We start from the raw sequence: 26,982 nt of genomic DNA, 5'->3' as shown, positions 1-26,982 counted from the left end.
ACGTGAGAGTGTGAGTGTCTCTGGTTAAGGAGAATAATCTGACCATTTGAGTGATGTTGCTGAGATCTCTTATGAAGCTTTAGAGGAGATAAATGTAAGAGTGTGAGTGTCTCTGGTTAAGGAGAATAATCTGAGCTCAGTATGTGATGTTGCCGAGATCTCTTATGAAGCTTTAGAGGAGATAAATGTGAGAGTGTGAGTGTCTCTGGTTAAGGAGAATAATCTGAGCACAGTGAGTGACGTTACTGAGATCTCTTATGAAGCTTAAGAGGAGATAAATGTGAGAGTGTGAGCATCTCTGGTTAAGGAGAATAATCTGAGCTCAGTATGTGATGTAGATGAGATGTCTTATGAAGCTTTAGATGACATAAATGTGAGAATGTGAGTGTCTCTGGTTAAGGAGAATAATCTGAGCACAGTAAGTGATGTAGCTGAGATCTCTTATGAAGCTTTAGAGGAGACAAACATGAGAAAATGTCATTATTTTTGTCTCAGGAGAAACGTGAGAAGCAGGAGACTTAGCCTTATGTCTACATTAGATGTCCACTTAATCTAATTTCTGTCTAGGAGAAAGATGTGAGTTGAGAAGGATATCACATGTTTGATTTTCCTTTTCTCTGGAATCAAAAACAAGTGGGGAATTTTTTTTTTTTTAACACCAGTGCGAACCATCTTTTGAAAATTAAGCTCTGTCAGGATTCACTAAAGACAATTAGCAATGAAAACTCGTAGACAGTTATTTTTGCTGCTGACCTTGCACCTGAATTTGTAAGAGTTTCCCTTTAACCCTTAAATGCATACCTCGGGTCATTAGCGACCCGAGACATCATTCACTACCCTGCTCCTCATTTATTTAAAGTTAGACATCAAACTTCTTAGTATTCCTCAATCAATCCAGTTTAAATAATATAACAAGAAAAAAAAAATAGAATTAAAATTAAATGGCTGTTTTTCACTAGTTTTTTGTCAAAATTGTATAGGCTCGCTAACAACCCGAGGTGTGTAGGATTGTATGTAAATATATTTTTTTCCACAATGATAAATTAATCTATAATGACGAAATAGGGAGCAATTCACCTTTATGTCTGATACGCAATGATGAAGTCACGTTTCATTCATAGTTATCTCTGACAGAAAACAAAACAATAATAATTATAATCTGCAAAACTTGAAATGGCTCAGTGATTTACTGCAGAGAGGAAGTACTAAACACAATCAAATATTAGTGTCACTGTCTCTTGATGATGGGTGTGGTCAAGAAGCTGTCAGTGATCTAAATATTGATTTTGAAGACGTTGGAAATGAGTTTGGAGAATATGCTCGAGATTGTGAATATGAGGCAGATGCTGAATACACTGGTAAACGAACTCTGATGAGGACAGATGATGATGGTATTATAAACATCTGCTCAAACTGAAACCTTCCAAGCTCCAAAAGGTAACGAAATAGGTTTTATTTTATTCTTCTGAAAGTGTTACTCTAACATCAGGAGTTTTATATATTATCACGACAGGTAGAGGTCTATCCATGTTAAATATAGATCGGGGTCGCTAACGACCCGAATATGTAAGAATGTTTGGCGAAACAGTCATGTATTTAAGGGTTAAGATGCAAAATATATGGGAGGAAAGATTTACTAAGGTTTGTGGTAGTCGGTTTACTGGTATTTGCTCGATTAATACACACACACACACACACACACACACACACACACACACACACACACACACACACACACACACACACACACACACACACACACACATATATATATATATAAATATATATCCTAATTAAATTCATAATCGAAACCTTAATTAATATACATCTACCTATATTATTTTACTGATTCTTTCCAGTTATGATTTTGGTTAATCTAATTGATAAACCACTGATTGTTTCTTGCCTATAATTTTTATTATATTTTATTAATTTTATATTTCCTTTTACTGGAACACTAAATAATCAAGATGAATATTGCCTGAACTATCGTCTGTATTTCTTACTGAGAGAGCACGTTTATCAATATGTTTTAGGGACCTTGCCTACCTTGGAGAGACTGTGTATGTGCGCAAATATTCTGTGTTCCAGATTGGTGTTGAGGTGGTGTACAATGGGCATCCTAAGAGATGGGAGGACTTTTTGTTCTGGACAAGCTGGCGCCTGCTCGTCATGACACGTCTATGGACACGTGCATCTGATTAACTGACAATGTTTGGAAATGTACCATGACTGTGCATTTTCTCTGAGCCAATCAGAATTATTCAACTTGCAGTAATGACGTGTATAGACCTTGAAAACAGTATAAATGTTGAGAAAATGTTATGTATGATAGGCGGGGCGATGAGACGAGGAGAGAGGGAGCGCGGCCTACGAACTCCTGGTGAGACAGCTGGCTTCTGCTGATGAAACTGCAAACTATTCTTCAGTAAATTTGTCTTTAATTAATTGCACTCCTGACTCTTGGTCTTCATTTTCACTACTGGCCTTGGGTCATAAACTGTTAACCCCTAACACGTCTGTGTTCTTTAATTTGTGCATTGTCAGTAGATCACCAGCAGAACTTTCCACTCACATCTGCACTTCAATAGGATTGCTGTCTCATGCTATTTTGCCCTGTTTAGTAAATCTAATCCAAAATGAACTGTCACACAGAGAATTCTGGGTATGTCTATTCACATTTTTTGATACATTTCGGTTGCATCAGTGCAAATTATCTTATGGCATAAAAAATCTGTCAGGATTTACTAAAGACACACCGTGAAAAAAATAGCAATGAAAAGGCGTGGACAGTTATTTATTGCATGTGCATTAATTATTATTTCACAAGTTCACACTTACATATAAAGTATATGTAAAGTAGATTTAAATGCATATTTGTTGTGCTGTTTGGGGAGGGCTTCGATCTCGGAATTTGGCCCGAACCCAGAGTACCCCTCGTGTATATAAGCGGTTAGAAATAAAAGTGTGTAGAAGGGGTGGTGAAGGAATGCTGATAAACTGTCAATTAGCGCATGTAAGACGTCTGTGTATATATACATATATATACCTCTTTGCTGATTGCTGATTAGCTGAGTGCTCTCCACTTGTGTCAATTATCTGAATGTGTTTCCTCCCGAACCTTGTTAATAAAACATCATTTAAGTATGTGTATCTTCCAAAAACTGTACATTTATCAGTACTTTACTTTACAATTACATAATCATTATATAATTACAACATTTACATAATGATTCATAATAATGTACCCTCATGAGTTCCAAATTTGTACAATTTTCTTTCTTTCATGTAACACAAAAGGAGACATTTAGTAGAATATCCATACTGTAAACATCGAACATAATTGGTTCTGTGACTGATATCCATAAAAAAAAAAAAAATAATAATAAAAAAAAAAAAATTAATTGGAGTTACAAATTTGGGTTACTCAATACAAATTTTGGAGTTAAAAATCTGTCAGGATTTACTAAAAACACAATGAAAACTTAGCAATGAAAAGTGCATTTACTTGAATGTGCATTGATTATTATTTAATTTTGTATTAGTATTATTTAATTATTTTACAGTATTTTATTCGTTCACCATTTATTCGCATATGTTGAAAATGTATAACATTTTCTTTCATCCATGTAACATACAAGGATAAATTTAGCAGGATGTTAAAGGGTTACTTCAGCGAATCATATGGCTTTATATCAGTAGAAACCCTGGAGTATATTCAAATGATTGTGCTTCACTCCCTCATATCCCCCTGAGACAAGAGATTTATGCATTTTATTTCTGGAAAAAAACCTGCCGATGATGCAAATTTTGTCAATTTGTGAATTTTTGGCCAGAGGCTAAAGACTACAGCCAGCAGAGGGAGCTATTTCTGCATCCCCTGCATTCTCTTCTCTCAGACCGACCACATACATGTCCTCCTTCACTACATCCATAAACCTCCTCTGTGGTCTTCCTCTCGACCTCCTGCCTGGCAGCTCTAACTTCAGCATCCTTTTACCAATATATTCACTTTCGCACCTCTGAACATGTCCAAACCATCTCAACCTGGCCTCTCCTTATCTCCAAAACATGCTTTCCCTCTGATGTATTCATTCCTGATCCTATCCATCCTCCTCACTCCCAAAGAAAATATGTCTTTTCCTCAGTGCAACTCTGGCCAAACCACACAACAGCGCATGTCACACTACTGTCCTGTACACCTTTTCTTTCATTCTTGCTGGTACTCTTTTATCACACGGCAGAGTTGACACTTTTCTCCACCCATTCCAACCTGCCTGCACACACTTCTTTACTTCTTTTCCACACTCCCCATTGCTCTGGACTGTTGACCCTAAGTACTTAAAATCCTGCACCTTCTTTTTCCTCTTCTCCCTGTAACCTCACTGTTCCACTTGGTTCTCTCTCATTCACACACGTATTCTGTCTTTCTGCGACTAACCTTCATTCCTTTTTTTCTCCAGAGCAAACCTACACATCTCTGGATTTTCCTCAACCTGCTCCCTGCTCTCACTACAGATCACAATGTCATCTGCAAACGTCATAGTCCATGCAAACAAGCAAACAAGAAGGGGCTCAGAGCCGATCCTTGATGCAGTCCCACCTTCACCATGAAGTCCTCTGTCTCACCTACGGCAAACCTTACCACTGTCCTACTGCTCTCATACATATCCTGGACCACTATAACATACTTCTCATGCCACTCCAGACCTCCTCATACAATACCACAGCTCCTCTTTTGGCATTCTGTCATTTGCTTTCTCTAAATCTACAAAGACACAATGCAGCTCTTTCTCTCTGTACTTCTCCATTAACATTCTCAAAGCAAATAATGCATCCGTAGAGCTCTTTCTTGGCATGAAACCATACTGCGGCTCACAAATGTTCACTTCTCCCCTTAGCCTTGCTTCCACTACTCTTTCCCACAACTTCATTGTATGGCTCATCAGCTTAATATCTCTGTAGCTTCCACAACTCTGCACATCTCCCTTGCTCTTAAAAATCGGCACCAAAACACTTCTCCTCCATTCCTCAGGTATCCTCTCACTCTCTAAGACCTTGTTGGACAACCGAGTTAAAAACTCTATTGCCATCTCTCCTAGACACTTCCATACCTCCACAGGTATGTCATCAGGACCAACTTCCTTTCCTCTCGTCATCCTCTTCAAAGCTCTCCTAACTTCACCCTTTCTACTTCCTGCTCAACAATATTTGTCTCTACAACTCTTCTCTCCTGTCATTTTCCTCAATTATTAGTTCCTCAAAGTACTCCTTCCATCTGCCCCTCACTCACCTGTTACCTGTCAACACATTTCCATCTATATCTTTAATCACTCTAACTTTCTGCACATCCTTCCCATCTCTATCTCTCTGCCTTGCAACCGATACACATGCCTCTCACCTTCCTTACTATCTAAGCTTGCACACGTCCTCATAAGTTTTCTGTTTGGCCTCAGCCACCTCTATCTTAAAGCTGCAGTCTGTAGCTTTTCCTCTTTGTCGCCATCTCTGTTCGAAAACTGCAACTGCAGTTATTCACGGAATTATAAACTTTACGTGAGTTGTGCCTCGGTCGGCACAGTGCGTAGGAATCCAATATTTAGAGGAGAATGTGCAGCTGTCAGTCACTGCGCCGGTGGGGATACTGTCATTCAAAAAGACAGATTCTACTGTTTGAAATTATGACCAACATAATAATGCCATCTGGGACCTAAGTAGCTAACATCCCCTTTTGTTCTGACCAACTAAGGGGGAAAAAGCATTGCAATAAATCACGATGATTAAATCTGACGATACTTTTTCAAAATGTTAATGTTAACATCAGCAATGTGTGACAACATTTAATGTCCATTAGGGCTCCCAGTAGTTCAGTTTCCATTTCTGTGCAATGTGGAATAATGTTAGAGGTAAATTGCTTCCTCTCAGAACTAGCACAAAATAATTGATGTTTACCATAACGCACATAGCAAAACGAGAAAGGCACAACAAAGAAACTCTGTAACTGAATGAATTATGTAAAAAAGTGTGCTACTGTTACATAGCCTAATTCAACTGTTGAAATGTCTTACCTGTCCCAGCAGGAAAAAGCTGAAAAACCCTTCAAAACACGAAGTTTACGCTACCTTTAAAAGCCCCATTTTATCCTTGTTTTCGCATTGGCCCCAGTGTAAGTCGTTTCTTTTGTAGCCTTTCCAAATTCCGAAGACTTTGCATTTTACAACGGATGATTCGGAAATGGAGCAATATAACCTGCTAACGGGGACTCCTTCTTTATGTGTACAAATGTGACGCAATGACGCAAAGATATGCTTGAAATTCCAGCGGAAATCCACCAGTACCACTGGAATTAAAAACATTATTACAAGTTTACTGTTGTAAATCGAGCTATGTTAAGCAGATCGTTTTGAATACTGGCTGTTATGTACTTGCTCAAAAATTTATTTTTAATAGTTTTTAACCCTAAAAAGTTACGGACAGCAACTATCACCCTACCTATATTCTTGTCTACTTTCCTCCATCCTCTCACTCTCCCACTTCTTCCTAGCTAAACTCTTCCTTTGGATACTCTCCTGGACATTCCACCACCAAGTCTCCTTGTCTTCTTTCCTCCTTCTAGATAACACACCTAGCACATTCCTACCTGTCTCCCTGATCACTTTGGCTGTAGTAGTCCAGTCATCTGGAAGTCCCTCCTGACTACCTAATGCTTGTCTCAACTCCTTACTGAAAATCACACAACACTCTTCCTTTTCCAACTTCTACCACTTTTTCTTCTGCTCTGTCTCTGCTTTTTTCATCTTCCTCACCACCAGAGTTATCTTACACACCACCATCCTATGCTGTCTAGCTACTCTCTCACCTACCACTACTTTCTCCATCAGCTAATCTCCATCAGATTACAGCGTCTGCATAAGATATAGTCCACCTGTGTGCTCCTGCCACCATTCTTATATGTCACCCTTGATGTTCTGCAGCTTTCATATCTCATCAATGCATGGGCATAATCAAACCTGGTACCTAATGCTGTCTTATGTGTTTGTTTGTTTGTTTGTTTTTTGTTGTGCAGATAAATGTGCCATAGAATACATTTTTCTCTTTTGAGTGAAAGTGTTCATGCTTGCTGTGGACAGATTTCGGTCATTTTAAATCCCCCAATCAGAGCTTTTCTGTAAAAAAAAAAAAAACAAAAAAAAAAACGAACAAACAAAAAAACATACTATATCCAGTGTTTTACTTAAACTTTGCAATCTGGTTACCATGTGCATGTAAGCTCTCTCTCTCTCTCTCTCTCTCTCTCTCTCTCTCTCTCTCTCTCTCTCTCTCTCTCTCTCTCTCTCTCTCTCTCTCTCTCTCTCTCTCTCTCTCTCTCTCTCTCTCTCTCTCTCTCTCTCTCTCTCTCTCTCTCTCTCTCTCTCTCTCTCTCTCTCTCGGATGCGTGTGATCTAAAAAACACCAATAAACAAGTAAGCTGCATTTCAGCGATCTCCTTTGAGATTTTCTGCTTAAACTAAAGTGTAATTCAGTCGGTATGTGTTCCGTCACGACTCACTTCTCAGTGATGAACTGTAATACATTCAAGGATAGATCTCTTAACTATTTGCGATTTTGTTTGCTGAATAACTGCACTTACGCAGTCTCTTGTGTGACAATACAGTCAGTAGTTGTGTATGTGCTGTGTTATAAGGGCAGACTAATTGTGTACTATTATTAATTGTAAGCTTGTTTAGCGAAGTCAGTGAAACAGCCAATCAAAGCAGTGCTCAGCATTATTATTCATGACCCTTCCAAATAAAGTAAAATTTAATTCTAGGGACGAATACTACCTAAGCCACCTTTTACGTAGCCTAGATCAGAGAACAATTTAAAATATTGTATCAATACTTTCTATGGCACCTTTAAAGAATACAAAATCAGTTAATGAGCAACTACATAAGACCTCAGTGTTTAAAACTGTCTCCCTACCTTACCCCAATTTGCGCATTTTAACATATTTAAGAATGATTTAAGATTTTAAAAAATGATTTATAGTTTGAGCTGTTGGGTTATATTTAGCAGGAAATGTCAATTTCAATGGCACGTCCATAAACAGATAGAAGACCTGGCAAGTATATGGTGTGTGCTAAGAATTTAAACTTGTCATCTATATGGCTGTTTTTAATCTAGAAAGTCCTAAAAAGCAATCATCACTGACATCTTGGGAATCACCTGTTGTCAAAACCAAGAAACCTCAAACTGTGGAGAACCTGCAGTAAAAAAGGGAAAGTGATAGAGCCTGTGCTAAAATGAGAGTAAATATCGGCATTGGCTCTTGGGATGAGGTGACAAATCCAAGATCTGAAGGTATTGAAGATTGACACAGAGATGTTTTTTTCTTTTTCTTTTTTTTCTGCTAAACAAGTAATAGATTTTATTGGCTCAAAGGTAGCATGCAAAATTGCAGTGTGGAATCTGATCTGACTGAGCAATTGTTAGATCTAAACATCAGTAGGCTAATGTGACTTTTTTTTTTTTTTTACATTTTTTAAACATGTTGACATGTTGTTGACATTAAAAATACATGAAAGGGAGATCAATTTGCTGTTTGTTAATTTAAAAAAAAAGATCTAAATAGTTTTTATAACTTTCTATTTCTGTTTTAGTTAGTAGGCCATATCAGGTTAAGCTAATGCTTCAAATAATTTTGTTTATTTTAATTTCAGTTAGCATTTATTCAATACAAGTAATGAGAATCTTTGACTGGTTTTCGTTAACTATTATAACCCTGATACTTTACTGAATATGTGTCAAATGCTGGTCTTTCCTCATGACTATGAATTAAATGGGAATTAAATTAAATACAGTGTATTGTGTAACCAAAAAGTGAATATGTAATGTGTGACTTTTAACTATAAACAAGTTCAAAATACACATTGACTCTTATTTTGAAATGCCTGTGCCTTACTATTGCAGTTGCAGGATACACATTCAAGATCAGAGATAAAATATATATTGTTACCAACCATCTAATTAAACACCGTAAAGTAAACACTGTCTTTATTCATCAGCATTAATTCATAAACAACTGCCTGGCATAAATGTGTGCTATTCATTGATTGAAATGCTCTGAAGCGCTGTATTGCAGATGTGTGAGCCTGTAGAAGCACAATAGTTGCGTGTTTTACAGCAGTTAGAGGGCTACAATTCAAATATGTGCATATTTTACACAGGAAATCAGTTCTGACTGGATCTCTTCCCTAATCGTCTCTCCCTAACATGTTCATCTCATTTTTATTCGTTGACGAAAATGACAGTAGATTTCCGGCATCGTTTTTGTCATCCAACACTAGTTTTTATTTAGTTATCGTTTTAATTTTGTCTGTGAAAAAAGGTTGTTAATAAAAAAAATATGACAGAAATTATTTATCAGTGAAATTAACGCTGCTCAGAAGTCTGTTATGTTAATTCTGCACCTCGGACAACAGCAGACTGTGTGTCACATGTCCGCAATTTTGTATTCACAGTGAGTGGTGCCCCCATGCTGGGCCCCTTTTGCAGAGTTCTACCTCTAGAAGGGACTCCCACTGTTACTCAGTCACTTCAGGGTCCAGTCCAGGAAAGTGTGCTTCACGCATAGGCACAATACCAGTACCTACCTATTATTTAGAGGTTGATGACACTTCAGGCTCTCCACAGTTAATTTTCAGATCATATTGCCTCACACCGCCAGACCAACTTCGTATTCAACTTATGGAAAAAAACGTAACTGGTGCACCTTATGACGCCGGACATAAGCATTTTGAACTGCAAGAGACGTTACACTTTCTGCGTAAGTTGAATATGGAAGTTGGTCTGGTGGAAGCTAGATCTTTTACATCTTAGGTTTTAAATATGGATATTTTTCATATATAACCCCATAAATTCATTATAGAAGACCTTTAATAACCCCCCCCCTGTGTGGAGTACGTCTATTAAGGATTGATGCACTTCAAACTCAATGGAACCCATCACTGCCACTATGAAGCTTGGATATTTGTTAATATAACTCTGATTGTGTTCATCAGAAAGAAGAAAGTCATCTACACCTAGGGTGGCTTGAGGATGAATAAATCATGGGGTAATTTTCATTTTTAAAGTGAAGTAATACTTTAAACTGGAATATTTCCCTCTTTTACACTTTTGTATTTTATTGAAACATTCTGCAGATGAAAATATATAACACCAGAACACACACATACACACACAAACTTCGATGACAGTTACTCACACATTGAGGGGCTGCCAGGCTGGCCATTGGGCCTTCATCTTTATAACGGTTAAGACTTCGTCACCCTGTGTGATAAAAAAATAAAAAAAACAACACAAAAAGTTAATCAATATATTACTTAATTAAATGCTTAAAGTGTTTACCCAAAAATTAAAATTAGCCCATTATTTACTCACCCCCTAGTCATTCTATGTGTATATGACGTGTCTTCTTTTTAGACAAATAAAATCTGAGTTATATTAAAAAGTCCTGGCTAATCCAAGCATTATATGGCAGTGACCTCTCTGCCGATAGTTATTTTAATTTATAATGTTTTAAATATGGATATTTTTCTTACACAAACGTGCCACTTTGCTTCAGGAGGCCTTATTAACCCCCTGGAGCCATGTGGAGCAGTTATATGATGGATAGATACACTTTTATGGACTTCATAAATGAGGCAAAAGATCACTGCCATTATAATGCTTGGATTAGCCAGGACTAGGCATGTGCCGATATCAATTTTTCAAAATGTTATCACGATATACGATATTATCACGATATTGAAATAAGTTGCAAAAAAAAAAAGTGTTGCCATAGCATAACAGCTTTAAGAACTATTTTTGTAATAACAAAAATAACTGAATGTTTAAATACAATAATGCACCAAAAATATATACAGCTCTGGAAAAAATGAAGAGAAATCAATGAGAAATCAATGTTAAGTGGTCTCCGGATTTTTTTTTAGAGCTGTAAAAGTACACTTTTCAAACAGATTAAAGTGCAAAAGAATTAGGCTATAAAGAACAACAGGTAGGATTACAAATTACAATAAGGTCTCATTATTTAATGCATTAACTAAGATTGAGCAATAGCTACATTTGGTACAGAAAGTATAATGTTTTTGGTAATGTTAGTTCAGAAATACTGATCATTGTTAGTTTTATCTTAGGTCCATTAAAAAAGTGATTTTGATTTTAATGTTATTAAATAGTAACTAAGAAATTAACATTACTTAGAATAATTAATTCTTTATAAGAATTTTTCGTTGTCAGTTTGGTAATAATGAATTAACATGTTAACTAATGAAGTCGTATGTCTCAAAGTTTTACTGAACAATAACAAATAATTAGAACAGTTCTAATCATTAGGGCATGTTGTAGTCCAGATTGAAGCATAAAAATGTTTAAGTTTGAAAATAAATAGCCTATTAAGTCTTTAAGTATTAAGTATTTGGTGCTGTGATGAACAACATTGAGATTACAAAAACCGAATGAATGGCTGTTTTAAAAACTACACGCGGTTTGTTTGTTTGCGGGATTACCGGGGTAATCGCTGCATTCTGCAGTTCATCAGCATCCCTCTGCTGTCTCTGAGCGGTACTTCAGCAGCGCGTCTCGTTCATGTCAGGTTCATGTGCTTCTCATATTATCATCTGATCATCTGAGCACTTGACGCAGAATACAGCGGTGTTGAGCATTTATAAGGTTGATAGGCAAAGTATATTCTTAAGTGCATTATTTTTTTTTTATTAATTGTGAATAAATTATTATTTACAATATTTTAAAGTGCCCACGATAACAATATCGTGCATATTAATTATCGTGATAAATCGCATTATCGAAAATCGGCACATATCTAGCCAGGACTTTATGTGAACTCGTCTGAAAGAAGAATGTCATATACACCTAGGTGAGTAAATCATAGGCTAGTTTTCATTTTTGGGTGAACTAACCCTTTAAGAGCTTCCTGTATCCATGTTAAAATCACAGTAAAAAAAAGACTAAGTATTACAATACTTTTTGCAGTTTTTCTGTCTTTCTCTCATGCCATCCCTTTGTTTAGTTTTTTCTTGACAGGAAGTAATGTATGAAGCTTTCTATTATTCCTGCAGATGGAGTGATCACATCAGAGTCTCATAAAATCTGTATAAATATTTCATCCATCGCTCATGGCACGCAGGCCAGCAGTGTGTATGGCTCTCTCCCACTCAAACCTTATCAGGAGTTCATGGGAAGGGCATCACTGAAGACTTTCGAGAGGAAGGTTTTACTGCTGGGGTGGGTTAAAAGCCATCATTCTTTATCATGAAAAGACACGACACTTTGTTGAGCTTCACATATAGCATTGCTCCAGCTGTCTTACTCACCAATTTTTATATATTAAAAACACATTAATAGAATTCTCAAATAGATTAATTAGCAGAAGTTATCTCCACCATCTGTGTATGTCCATCTGCATGTGACTTCATAAAAAATGTGTGATGCTAGCAATGAATGTGCAAACATGAAAAAGTTAAGAAGTTAACTTCTGTAATGAGACATCATACTACAGTGGTTAAGTATCTATTTCTGTTGTTAGAAACACATTCAGTATTAACCACAACTTTTCCCTCAATAAACTTCTAATTTCCTGATTATCAATAGTTAGTAGAGTAGGTTTGGTAGCATTTAAGCGTAAGTTTTGGGTAGAATTAAAGGATGTAGAATAAGGTCATGCAGAATAAGGCATTAAAGGGTTAGTCATTAATGACTCACCCTAATATTGTTCCACACCCATAAGACCTCCGTTCATCTTCGGAACACAGTTTAATATATTTTATATTCAGTCTGAGAGCTTATGCAAGTGTATGCACACTATACTGTTCATTTCCAGAAAGGTAATAAAAACATAATCAAAGTAGTCCATATGTGACATCATTTAGTAGTTAATAAGTTAATTAATATTAACTAACTGATGTCACATATGGACTACTTTGATGATGTTTTTATTCCCTTTCTGGACAGGGACTGTATAGTGTGCATACACTTGCATATGCTCTCGGACTAAATATAAAATATCTTAAACTGTGTTCCGAAGATGAACGGAGGTCTCACTGGTGTGGAACTACATTAGGGTGATGTCATTTTTGGGTGAACTAACCCTTTAATATATGCTTTATAAGTAACTACTTATAAACAGTCAATATCTTAGTAATATGCATGCTAATAAGCAACTAGTTAATAGCAAAATCTAACCTTAAATAATGTGTTACTGAGATATGTACTCCAGTTTAGTTAAGCACAGTAGAGTACATTTTATTGGTCCCTGTTGGAATTACCAAATAAACTGAATCCTTGCGATCTTTATATCAAAATAACATAATCATTTTTTTTTCAACACTCACATCTCTAGCTTATTTTTATTAAATCAGAGACAAGTAACATTATGCACATTGTCAATTTAATGAGTTATGATATGCAATGCATTTTTAATTAATCTCTTTACAAACATGATTTGCTGTTAAGCCAAAGAGAAAAACAGGTTATTAATTATGCAACACGAAGTCAAAAGGTATAAATACATAGTCCTCTCAACAACTGTTGTGACAGTATTGCCAAAGAGGCCAGGGAGTGAAAGTGGGGTGTTCACAAGGAAGTTATTATCTTTGTCTTTCATGCCTGACAAGTTTAACCATAATTGCTTCTCTATAGCCACCAGAGCTGCCATATATTGGCCAGTTGACTTGGCCGAAACCTTGGTGGCCTAGAATCTGTGGCCTAGCACAGCTCTCTTATTGCACCGAGGCTCACACTTTCACCCTCATCCAGGTCTCTGATCAGGTCAGTCTGCTATTTTTGCAGAATAGAGAGTGTGCAAACATGCCATGGCTTAACCTTCTACCGAATATGCTCTACCCACCATACCGAAGTTGTTCTGACCAGCTCGATGGGTGGGTATTTAGGGAAGATGCTGACTCAGGAGAGAGATAGCTTTCCAGCATCTCTTCCACCTTGCCCCATACTAATGTTCCTTGACAAATCTTGACAAATCGGTGTGTAGATCGAGAAAAATCAGCAGGCCTCAATGAGGAGGTTGTGATCTGTATGTCAGGAAACGTAAGAGATAAGACATTAGATCTGGCAGGTGAGGGCAAATAAAAGGCAGAGCCCATCTCTAACCCCTCTGCCAGATTCATTTCCGAACCCCATGACCTGAGTCCCTCCTCTGACTCGGAAGCAGCAGGACCAGAGTTGTGAGGAACGCAAGTCTGGGTGCCCTCCTCAAAGAGCGCACGGCGGGAGTGGAAAGTTCTTAATGGTAGCTGCATACAATGCACACAGTCATCCCCTTTTAGAGCTGAGGTACTCCTTCAGCATCAGTGAGTCCCTTGAATGGAAACCCCCCTTCAGACCTAGGAGGGTAAACGTCACCCTTGCGTCAACTACCAACTAATTCATCCAGAAATTTCAGAAACCGGGAGACACGAGCATGCTGATGAACAAGAGTCCCATGGGGATTCATTTGCCGGAAGCTCTCCCTAACCCCAAAATCATCATTAGAGTCCGCTACAGGACCAGGATGGGAAGAGGTGACTCTTGGCCTTTTGAAAAAGCACAAGAGTCACTACTGCAATGTTCCCAAAACAGTGATCATGGTCATCCAAGGGAGAGAGAAATCACCTGCACCCAGGACAGAAAGGCAACTTTAAAATGTCACAATCCGCCATGTAGCTCTTTTAGAGGAATTTGCTTTTCTTTAAGTAAATTGTTTCTTTTAGACAGCCAATGATGCACACAGCGGAACTCCCTGCACTTATCTGTGCACACTGAGAGAGAACGCTGAAATGTGCCCATGGATCCAGCAATGTAGGGAGGTGAATAGAAAATCGCTTCTCTTTTTTACTATAAGAAAAGTGATGCTTTGGCTCAGAAGAACGAAGCTAAATGGATGCAGTTTACTTTTATACCCATATATCCAGGGGAGTGGCTGACATGCAAATTCCACTCACCAACTCTTCTTGGCCTTTTCCGAATGTGAAGAGCTTTATCTTTAAAAACTGTTTAGATTATAAGACTTGGCTATGGGGCACAGAGTAAGTACACTTTATAAAAACAAAAAGTCCATTACCCGTTTATGCACAGACCTTGGAAAACAGGCTTGACGAATCGAGCCACAAACGCTGTGCTAAGTGATCTAATCGATAGCAATTAAATTTGTAAAATCTAATTACATGGAAATTTTTATTTTTATTTATTATTTTTCTTTGTTGCATTCAGTGCTTTCTTCCGGAAACAACTGACCATAGGAGCTTCCAAGTCACATTTTATCCCTTAGCACAGCGTTCGTGGCTTGACTCGTCGAGACTTTTTCCCAAGATGGCACCTGTCCATAAACAGGTAATGGACTGTCTTTATAAAGTATCATCCTTTATTGTCCTTTAAGATAAATTAATTTGTTCTAAATCGAGAGAACATCTAAAGTAATTAATCTATACAGTTATTTTTTAGCTACTTGAACTATTGTGTAAGTGTACTACACTAAATAGGCATTTGTTAACATACTATCCTTATTTCACTTTTTTTTTTAGGCAAGCAGTTTGCTTTTTTTTTTTTTTTTTTTTACATTTTACATTACATTTTCGAGTGTGGATTTTAGATTGACTAATACGACCTGTTTAGACTGGTTTAGCTAGCTGACAGCTATTAGATGGTGAAGAGGGTCAAGCAGCATGGTAAGTTGGTAAACCATGGAAATCCTGTACACGTGACAGCAGTTTATTTCATTATTTCTTGTTCATAAGAGAACGTATACTAAATAGCCAGATTTGTCTCTCCTGTTTACCAACTATGCAGTTCATGCAGCAAAACTGCGATTGGCCAATGCATTTAAGCACTTTGCTTACGCTGCACAGTAAGCATTCATTTAGGATAAAGAAAGATTAAAGAAAAAGCCATTAACTGAAGCTTACTGTGGAATCTGGCTCTGAAATGTCTCTTACCTTCACAACACTGAGCACTGCACTTTAAACTGCTAACCTCTTTTGAAAACTCCTGGTTTGGGTAACATAAAAGTGCCTTAGCATGAGTTTAAATTATTTATATATTATATAATTACATATTTTATTTTTATTTTTATAAATCTCTGATATCTACATAGAGAGTATGTGGCTTATTTAACTCTTTCCCCGCCAAACATGGAATTTTCTGTTATTTTTGAGAAAACGCTTCCCCTCCAAACAATTCATTTCATGTGTTTCAGAGTTTTACTGTTAGAGATTTTGTGAGATTTTTGATGGCAAGCAGTCATTTGAAAGCCACATTTCCAGCAAAATTCTGAAAGACTGATAACACCTTGAATAACAAAATTGACTGAAGGCAGTAGATCCGTTTCTCAAATCCCTTAAGAGATACGTCAGTGAAAAAGAGAAATCTGAAGAATGGTGGTGTAGGCATCCTTTTGAGACACTGGTGACACTGTGATTATGTGTGGCTTTCAGACATTTGGCACACCTGAATGGTGTTCCCATAGTATCAGCAACTGATGCAGCGTTGAGTCCAACTATGAAAGGGGAGTTATAACAACTATTTCAACTCTTTCAAATTAAGTCAATTCTGATTGACTGTCAATGTTTTTTATTGTCCATTATCTAAAAAAACGAAATACATTGTTTCGCTGTGTAATTGTGGCATGGACTTCATTATTTTGTGAAGATGTGATTTTCATTTAGAATTATTGCTCACACTTTTTTACTGTCCAATTCTCACTATTTACTAGCTATTTATTATGACCTTCGATAAACTCCTAATTACATTGTATTAATAGTTAGAAAGGTAGTTCTTAAGTTTAGGTATTCAGTAGCATTAAGGGATGCAGAATGCAGAATTAGGCTTTAATATGTGCTTTATAAGTAGGCTACTAATAAAAAGCAGAATATCCTAGCATCCTAATAATCAAATAGTTAATACTTATTAAAACGTAATAGTTATAGTTAGTGGCATATTAAGAGTCTCAGCACAACAATAAATCAAAAAAGAAATATATAGATATTCACAGATAATCTTCATGTTATGGTTATTTCAATGACATAATCAACCTAATATATATATATATATACTTTAAATAGTTTTTGTGTTTTACTTTAAATAATTTTTGGTTGAACTACTGCTTTAATGAGAGTCAATGAATCATGCGGCATTAGCAGCCCTGCACTGTGCTTTTGAGGTCTTTACCCATGTCCCTGTTCTCAAGTGTGAATTAATATACTATATATCATTTTAATTTTATGAGGGGTTGAACATATATTTCTTAGGAAACAACTTCAACAATCAGCTCATTTTAATCCTTAATGAAACCTTTGATGAGGAGCTAAAACTAAACCCAAGCTTTTAATTGGAAGCTCCTTGCGGGAAGTTTTAGAATAACTACATATGTCCAATTACTCACTCAGCACCACAAATTAACACATACATTCTAAAACATTTAGGTTCCTGAGTTTTTAGAATTCATTAGAATAATGTCATTGTATTTCAGTATCACATAGCATCAATACCATTACAGTGCTGAACAAAGAACTAAAAAGTATTCTTCCTTGCAGGGTTATTTGTTGTAAGAGGGGTAAAGGGCTAACCTTTCCTGACGTCAACTGTGTGATCATCCAGGTTTATTGGCCAGCATTACTGAAAATATATTAAATCATTTACAAGCCACAAGACAAGAGCATTAAATTCCCCATCCCTTGGCAGGAAGCAGTTGGAAAAGTGCCATATCAGCCCTCGCAATATGGTATTGAAAAATCAATAATAAAGTGGCATGAAGACAATCAATGTTACAGAGAAGATAAAAAAGGGAAATGGGAAAGTGCAGGACATGGGAGGATAACTTGTAAATCTCCTGCCTGAGAGGTAAAAAAAAAAAAAAAAAAAAAAAAACCTTGAGCTTGGCATACATGCTTCGAAGCAATGTTTTATTACAACATGATTGTCAAGAAATGTACATATAAATGATAAATAATCTACACATAACCAATACGCATCACAAAACTATAAAGTGCATATAATATATTGATTTATTTAGATTAACCTAATATGTTTGTGTCACTGCATGAACTTACATAATTTTTTCTAACAATTCTCTCCAGTATTTTTTTTGGCTTCATAAATGTCAATATTACAAAAAGAGTGTGCCGATAACTAAGCAATATTACATGAGCAAGAGTCTGGTTGTTTTGGATATCAGGAATAAAAAACGGAGCAGTAGGAAAGACTAAGGAGAGCATGTATAATAAAATGAAACTGCAGGACCACATATTTGAAATGTGTATTGCATAAATAAATATGGAATTTATTAACTAGATTTGTTCACTATTTGCTTCCTTAAAATAAAGCATTTGTTAGCAATGTAGCTAAAACATAATTTATGAATTGTAATAATCTAAAATTGTGATTGTTTTTTGTTGTTTTTTTCTCTTTTTTTATTGGTGTCTACAGGTGGTCATATTAGCTAAATGGGCTGGTTGCATATGCCCACCATGTTGGATTTGCAAACTAGCAAATGTGTGTGCAGAAACACTTTCGGTTGTGCCTGGCACCAATCCCGAGAGCTGGATAAAGCTGGAAATTATATTTTATAGTTGTTTATAGAATCTTTTATAACACTTAAAATACTAAGATCTATATTACTATTGCATGGCATTTAAACATTTAATAACTTTATTAATATTGGCACCCTTGATAAATAAGAGCAAAGTTGTCTGTGAAAGTACATCTGAATTGTTTATGCTTTTGATCTTTAATAAAAACATGTTGTTCTTCTTTTAAAAAAATCAAAATTCTAAACTTTCATTGCAGTAAAAGACTTGGAGGCGGAATCTCATTATGATTTTTCTCTAGTACACATTGGCCACAATTATTGGCACCCAATTATTGCAGCGTCCTTTTATAACGGCTGATGAGTTTGTAGAACACATGAGAAGAATGTATCTATTGGGATTTGCCAAGGGATTTCCTGTCTCTTTTCTTCCCTGAACAAAGGACTACGTTACAGTGCACTTTTCATAGAATGCTAATTTTTTTGTTGTTGAGAGATTTATAATCTCAACAAGATGTTTCCTGGTTATGTAAAGGTTTTTACAAAACACAATCAGATAACAGTGATTATATATAATATATATTTACATTTTTGATCGAAAATATTGCTAGGGACAATTCAGTGTCACTGGATATTGCTAGGGACAAGTCTAGGGTATCTGCAGGTTTCACCAAGTCAAATTCAGGACTTTTTAAGACCTTTTTAAGACCATTATGAATTAAATTTAAGACCTATATCACACAATAAAAAAATCCCATCTCTCTCTCTCTCTCTCTCTCTCTCTCTCTCTCTCTCTCTCTCTCTCTCTCTCTCTCTCTCTCTCTCTCTCTCTCTCTCTCTCTCTCTCTCTCTATATATATATATATATATATATATATATATATATATATATATATATATATATATATATATATATATATATATATATGGTTTCTTAGCCATAACTTTGTTGCCAATGATTTTACATAGATGTTCAATGGGGTTTAGATCAGACTCTGGGCTGGCCATTTCATTATTTCAGTGTTCTCACTTTCAAGGAACTGCTTTACCCATTTTGCAGTGTGATAGGGGGCATTGTCTTGCATAAAAATTGCGGGCTGATTGGGAGATGCTCGCAGTGAAGGAACCACATGTTGCCGAAGGAGATTCTGATAAACAGGCTCTGAGGTTCTGCCATGTAGCTTTATAATAGGCCCAACTCTTGCTGCAGAAACCTCCCCAAAACCATGCCACTTCCTCCTCCATCTTTCACTGACTTCTTTGGGCACTTTGGGTTCATTCTTTCCCGAGTTTGATGCCGAACATAATGTTTCCCATCAGACACAAATAAATGAAACTTGCATTCATCACTGAAATGAACTTTGGACCATTTCTCCTCTGTTCACACAACATGCTCCTCAGCAAAGGTTAGTCTAGCCTTTTGATTCTTTCTGCTGATGAGAGGCTTGGTCACTGCAGAGTGAGCATTCAGTCTGAATTCTCTTAACTGACAAGACACTGTATGGCAAAACAGATCCTTACTGTGTTCAGCTCTGAAATGGCGAGTAATTCCAGCTGCAGTGTTGAACCGATTCCACATTGAAATTCTCTGCATTGTCATGTCCTCTCACGCATTGGTCTTGCGTACCTTTTTGGGTACTTGAATGCATTAGTATCTTTGTAAAGCTTTAATATTCTACAAATTACAGATTTGGAATGACCAACTTATTTTGCAATAGCTGAAAGGGTCATCCCTTTGGCCTTAATCTGGATAACCTGGTGTTGTAGGGTTTCAGTAACCTTAGAGTGGCTAAGTCAGTGAAAATTGGAAAGTTTGCTTCAAGTTAAAAAGGGTTTGCCAGATTATTATTGAAATTAGCGCCAAGTGCCAGATTAACAACCAAAGCTTGAAGGTATCTGAAAGTGTTCTCTAATTTTGACCAGCGTTATTTTTCATTTGTCTTATTTAAGTTGTATATACTCTACTTCAGAATATTTTGATCTCTACTGTGTGTGTGTGTGTGTGTGTGTGTGTGTGTGTGTGTGTGTGTGTGTGTGTGTGTGTGTGTGTGTGTGTGTGTGTGTGTGTGTGTGTGTGTGTGTGTGTGTGTGTGTGTGTGTGTGTGTTTATAATTAGTGGTTTTGTGAGATCAACATGACTGATTTTGTGGTGGTTACTTCCAGAAATTAGCAAAATATTTGCACATTTTATTTTTCTTGTTCTTTTCCTTTCTCCATAATTAGGATGCCCCATATACCATGTCATTATGTTATATGCCCTATAGTCACAATAGTCACATATAAGCCCTTGGCAATAAAACAAACAAAATGTATTAATCTTGTTTGGTTTTACAAAAAAAGGCTCACAAAAAATAACATGATCGCTTAGGGTGAGAAATATGACCAAAAGTAAACCACAGCAATAAGCGTTTGCTTAAAGGACAACTCCGGTGAGAAATGAACCTAGGGGTAATTAACAGATGGATACAGAGTAGATCGTTCCCTGGGATGCGTTTTCATGGAAATCGAATGTAAAGAGTTTTATCTTTAAAAACAGATTAGCTTATAACACTAGTCTATGGGGCACACAGTAATGAAATTAAATCGCTAGTTAATACCTCTAACAAGGCTCAAAATAGCCCCACACTAACACAGTAGCATAATGAGGGTCCCTACATGCAAACCGTAGCATTGAGAACTTTGTAAGAGTACAAACAGTTTAATAAAAAGACACTTTAAAAACATAGTACATTACGTGTTCACGGACAGGCGCCATTTTGGAAAACAGTCTCGACTCATCGAGCCACGAGCGCTCTGCTAAGTGATGAACTGTGACTTGGAATCTCATATGGTCCGTTGTTTCCGGAAGAAAACACTGAACACAACAGAGAAAATAAATAAATAAAACTAAAAATGTCCATGTTATTACATTTCAGAAACGTAATTCCTATCGACCAGCTCACTTAGAACAGCGCTCGTGGATCGATTAGTCGAGACGGTTTTCCAAGATGGTGCCTGTCCGTGAACGCGTAAGGCACTATGTTTATAAATTATCTTCTTATTAAACTGTTTGTACACTTACAAAGTTCTCAATGCTTCGGTTTGCATGTAGGGACCCTCATTATGCTACCGTGTTAGTGTGAGGCTATTTTGAGCCTTGTTAGTGGTATTAACTAGCGATTTAATTTTACCACCCTGTGTCTACCCTGTGCCCCATAGACTAGCGTTATAAGCTAATCTGTTTTTAGAGATAAAACTCTTTACATTCGATTTTCATTAAAACACATCCCAGAGAACGATCTACTCGGTAACCATCTGTTAATTACCCCTAGGTTCATTTCTCACCGGAGTTGTCCTTTAATATAGCTAAAATTTCTTAAGTAATTAATTATTCAAGTAAATGGTCAGTAAAACACAAAACAAACGACAATAGGACAAATAAATACAACATAAATATACTTACAGTGCTTTACGTTTGGGTAGGACTTTTTTTTTCCCCTGTTGTTGTTGTTTGTTTAACATTAACAAACATACAGGAGTGTTTATAGCCTATGCTAACTGGAACCGGAGAACTGTTAGCTGAAAAATACAACACATTTTAAGTGTCTGTGGTACAATGCGAAAGAGACTAATAACATGAAACCTGATTGTCTGCCATATAAGGCGCATGTTGGTCTCATTTGTAGTTGTAATAAAGCAAACTATAGTTGGACTAGCGAAAGAAATAACTACAACACCCAGGAATATACACATACACACCTACTAAAATGCTGCGGGAGCATTGCACTCGTCAAAATTGGCATGATATATTATTTAACTATATGCCTATTTAACTATAAAAACAAAAAAGTGATTACATTCAATACATTTGGTCTCCTGATTTTAACCGGGTCAATGACTTATAGAAGGCCATGAGGGTTTATGGTGCCATTTGGAACAGGGCCTATTTCGGTTGACAATTATAGCAAACATTAGATTGTTCCACACATAAAGAAAATGCATTTTTTACAATGAAGATTATATGTATATGAATGCATTAGTGAGGTATTGCGTGTGAATTAATTCTACCTGGCAGCGTCTCTCTACTAATAGTGAAGCTCTGAGTTTTAGTTATCAATAAATATATGCTAGAACTTTTCAGTTTCTAAGCTATTTTGTTGATGAATCACAGAACAGTGTTGACAATATATTTCTGCGCTATTGAATGGTTTGTGTGAGGCGCACACGATCTCCGCGTGATCGGCTATGTGTGCGTTGCAATGCAGCACGCATTAGTTAAGCGAGATGATTAACTTACGTGTACAATACGCATGCATTGTCCCGATCAATTTTGAGATTCCAGATGGTATAATCAAACAATTCTTGTGAAGAGCTCTCAGAGTATGCATTTATTTGTAATTTTTAACTGTGGACAACAGAGCCTGCGTGTCAGGAAATTGATCCTATTGCGCCCTCTATAAGCCAGCGACTAGTCACCGTCAAGCTAAAAGCGTCATGGCAGAGCATTAAGGTCGACTAGTCGATTAGTCGACTAGTCGGTGTAACCCCTAGAATACACTTGAGTGTTTTGTATGAATAAAGAGATTCCTGTTGATTTTCACTAAACAGCCTGGGCCACAATCAACAGGAGAAAGATTGAAAGATAATATCTGTGTATCTCAGTTTTTTTTCATTTATTGTACAGAGGTACACAATAATATAAGAATAATATAAGAAGTTTTCTTTTGTCTCTGACAGACAACAATCTTGTCTTTCATTTAAAAAAACCTTAATTATAACTAGCCAAGTTTCATACATAAGTTTCTCCTTACAATAAATGCGAACATCGGGAGTATAAGCGGAAGTTGCTAAACATGCCACGCTCGCATCGCAGAAGCTCACGGATGCCATCTTGTGCACCAGTCCCACTTAACCAATTAACCTGTGAAATGATATCAAGCACTGAAGCTTTCTTTCTTTAAATTAGCTCAAAATGACTCTCAGATATAAGTAATTACCTTGATAATCTATAAATCTATAAATCAAACACAAGCTTTACATTTTTACCTCAGTTTTATTCTCTAAGTCTTATAGTAACCGTAATTTGTTAATATGTGTCAGGAGTTATGAATATGAAAACTGGCGTTGGTACCTTTTGATTCTTTATGAGTGTCAAAAAAAAAAAAAAAAAAAAAAAGCTCCTCACGGTTGTCATGGAGACTCAACAAAACAACATCCCTCAGGGATTTTAGGGCAAAAGTGTGAAGATGTGGAGAAATATTGACTTGAATATTGATTATCATATGTTTGTGTCACATTTTTACAGAGCAAAAAAATGCCATTATCTATTACTAGTGTGATTTATAGTATGAAGTACAATTCACAGAGAAGTATTTTTCAAATCAAACAGCTTTCAGTTCGTCAATATGGTGATTTTGCATTACCAATTTGAACAATGCAAAATCTGTGTGGTAAAATATTTCACACTCACAGCAACTTTCCCAATCAACTGGATTCCTGTTGGAATGATTGGATTCTGCCTTTGAAAATTAGCTAAACAACAGTAAATGTAAGAACACCTTTCATGGGATTAAAATTCATATGTTTTGCATGAGTAAACTTCATTGTCGTGAGACTATGCAAGAAGATGGAGAAGGTAGATTAACCAAACAAATAATGATGGGGAAAACTGATGTTATATTTCAAACAGTCTATTACTACTGCAGTTTATGATTGGCACTAGGGGTGTGACGAGAAACATAGCTCACGAGACGAGGTGAGAAATTTACACAGTATTTTTTGAAAAATACTCAATGACAATATTCTTCATTGCAAGTAATATTCTTGTTTAACTAATCATCTTGTAACAAATGTAACTGACGTTCTACTATCTAAGTATGAATTACCATATGCATTGAAATACAACAATATACAAGCACTGTAAAAGGTTTTGCCACAAACTCAACTGACTGGCTTCTCTTCTGTGTGATTTCACTGTATGAGTCTCTTCAGAAATTACTGTACATAAATGATGAGCTTCCAGAACATCTTTTTGAGGCTGTGTGTGTCCTCCTAATTTAACTACTTCCCCACAAATTGAACATGGAAATAAAAACAAAATAAATAACAAAATAAATAAATAACAGGGTTTTCTTCACATTTTATTCCTATTAAGTGCAAGCAATAAGTGCAACCACAATCAAAGTGCTCTCTAAATATTCAAAGTGCAAGCAGAGATCAAGACAGAGACAAGAGCTAACAGGTGGTTATAACTACACAGCCCAGCCTAAGATAGCTTTGCTATTGGGAGGTTATTGTATGTAGTCTAAATTGAGTGCATCACAGAGCTCACATTTTACTTTAGTTTTCATGTTCGTTATTCCAAATTCTCTGTGTATAGGGAGTGGTGGTGCTGAGTGTACATTCTACAAGGGAATACATTTATCAGACGCTTAGGCTCTGCTGTGCAGCCAATCCTCCATCATGGTCTTGTTAGTCATCTGACAAGCTCTTCTACTATCATCACATGATCAGTGAATAGTGATTCCTGCAAAACTGATGTCATTTGATATCACAAGACATTTTCACTCAATGAGAAATCTCATCACATTTTTATATCACAACATCTCGTGCTCACACCCCTAATTGGCAGTATTGTAAAAGCACAAGTCACAATTCTTCTGTTCAGTACTCATGTGAAGGGCAAACTATGATGGGTGATATTTTGTCCCCAGACTAGGACTTTAAAGGCACTTATCAACAACAATAAAGCCAGCATCCCCACACCTCGGACAGACCATTTAACTCAGAGTGCTAAGTGCATTCTGACAGCCAACAAAATGCTTATTGGCAGAAAGGTATAAAAAAAGAGCATCCCAGGCTGCATTTGCACTGCAGGTCTTGATGCACAATTCCGATTTGGTGACTATATCCGATTTTTTTTGACGACCCGCTTACATCATCTTTTCAAAAGCGACCCGTATCCGATATTCCGATATTTACACTGTACACTGGCAAAACAGCCCAAGACGTTCTTAACCGGTGAAAGGAAGTAAAACAGTGTGATATGCAATGGACGCAGACAGAATGATTGCACAATGTTTTGCTATCTGCACTGTTCCACACATCTTTAAAGTCTCTAAAGTAAATTTCTCTCTTAAGACGGAGAAAAAGAGGAGCGCCCTTGACGGGGTTGCCAGGTTTTCACAACAAAACCCGTAATTGCAACTCAAAACTGTGTTAAAGTAGCCCAATTCCGCCTGAAAACCGCAGACTTGGCAACACTGGATCGCAGTTTGTGTACACCTGAGTTGACGTCATTCGCCTCCGTCCTTTTTTCAATGACGTACGACTCTCATTTACTGGGGGATATCCGATTTGACCGCTTACATGGGAGACGCTAATGCATGCATCCGAATCATATCGGATTTATTGCCACATATGAGTGAGGCCTGAATCAGATCTGAGGATATCGGAATTCATGCATTTTTTACTGCTTACACGTTCACATGTCATATCCGATCTGTGCCACATGAGAGGAAAAAAATCGGAATTGGGTCACTTGAACCATGCGGTGTAAATGGGGCCTCAGACAGCTGTTACTGTCAGAAGAGGAGGTATTTTTAAACGGTGATGGAATTACATTATGAATTATTTGTAATAATAGTGTGAATAAGTTGTATTTTAGGTTGCCAAGTAATTGGTCTTTATAATTTTGTAAATATAATGCTCAATTATCCTAAATAAATAAATAGTGTTACCACCATTATACTGAGTCTTATACTGAGAATATTTTGCTCTATATATAATGCCTTGATGCTGCGAGACAGCAAGGGTGAAAGAGTATGCCAAGCAGGTATAGTGGTCAGGACAGGTCAGCCAGTAGATCACTGATGGAGGCTGAGGATCGATTGCATCATGCTGACATCGTTGGAACAGTAGCTAAGGGGAGGTTGGGACTGGGTTGTTCCACGAGAATAAGCTGGGAAAAAGCTGACCCAAAGGAATAGCGTGGCATGGTGCAAAGGGAGGTCTGCAAAGCTGAGGAGGAAACCTGGCATGTAAAGGCTGTTGCCATGAGAAAACAGGGAAGCTGGACCAGGTGGGAGGGCATACTAGAAAGGGCTCTGACATGGCAGGACGTCAGGACAATGGAAAGACGCCAGATAAAGTTCTTGATGTGTTCTGTCTACGATGTCCTGCCTACTCCATCAAACATTCATATTTGGGGGATAGCAGAGGGTCCAGCTGCACGTTGTGTGGAAAGACAGCCAATCTTGAGCATGTCCTTTCAGCATGCTAGTCAAGCTTGGCAGATGGGAAATTCCGGTGGCGCCATGATAAGATTCTGTCTCGGTTGGCGAATGGTGTGGAATGGGCAAGGAAAAAGAGCAAACAACCAGCTGATGGGCACGTTTTATCCATTTTGTCAGGACAGGAGATAGTACTACAGC

The 26,982-nt window shown here is 36.9% G+C and overlaps 1 protein-coding gene across 1 annotated transcript in view; it reads right to left on the bottom strand.

The window, feature by feature from the left end:
* The window catches only part of spon1a (spondin 1a), a 281,162-nt gene that overhangs the window by 57,409 nt on the left and 196,771 nt on the right, over positions 1–26,982 (bottom strand). The window contains exon 7 of the mRNA XM_067419702.1: positions 10,244–10,308. Coding sequence (XP_067275803.1) covers positions 10,244–10,308 — 65 coding nt within the window. The remainder of the gene's footprint in view (positions 1–10,243; positions 10,309–26,982) is intronic.

Source organism: Pseudorasbora parva, chromosome 16 (genome assembly GCF_024679245.1).
Source record: "Pseudorasbora parva isolate DD20220531a chromosome 16, ASM2467924v1, whole genome shotgun sequence".
Taxonomy (NCBI): domain Eukaryota; kingdom Metazoa; phylum Chordata; class Actinopteri; order Cypriniformes; family Gobionidae; genus Pseudorasbora; species Pseudorasbora parva.
This window is presented reverse-complemented; position numbering and strand designations above follow the sequence as displayed.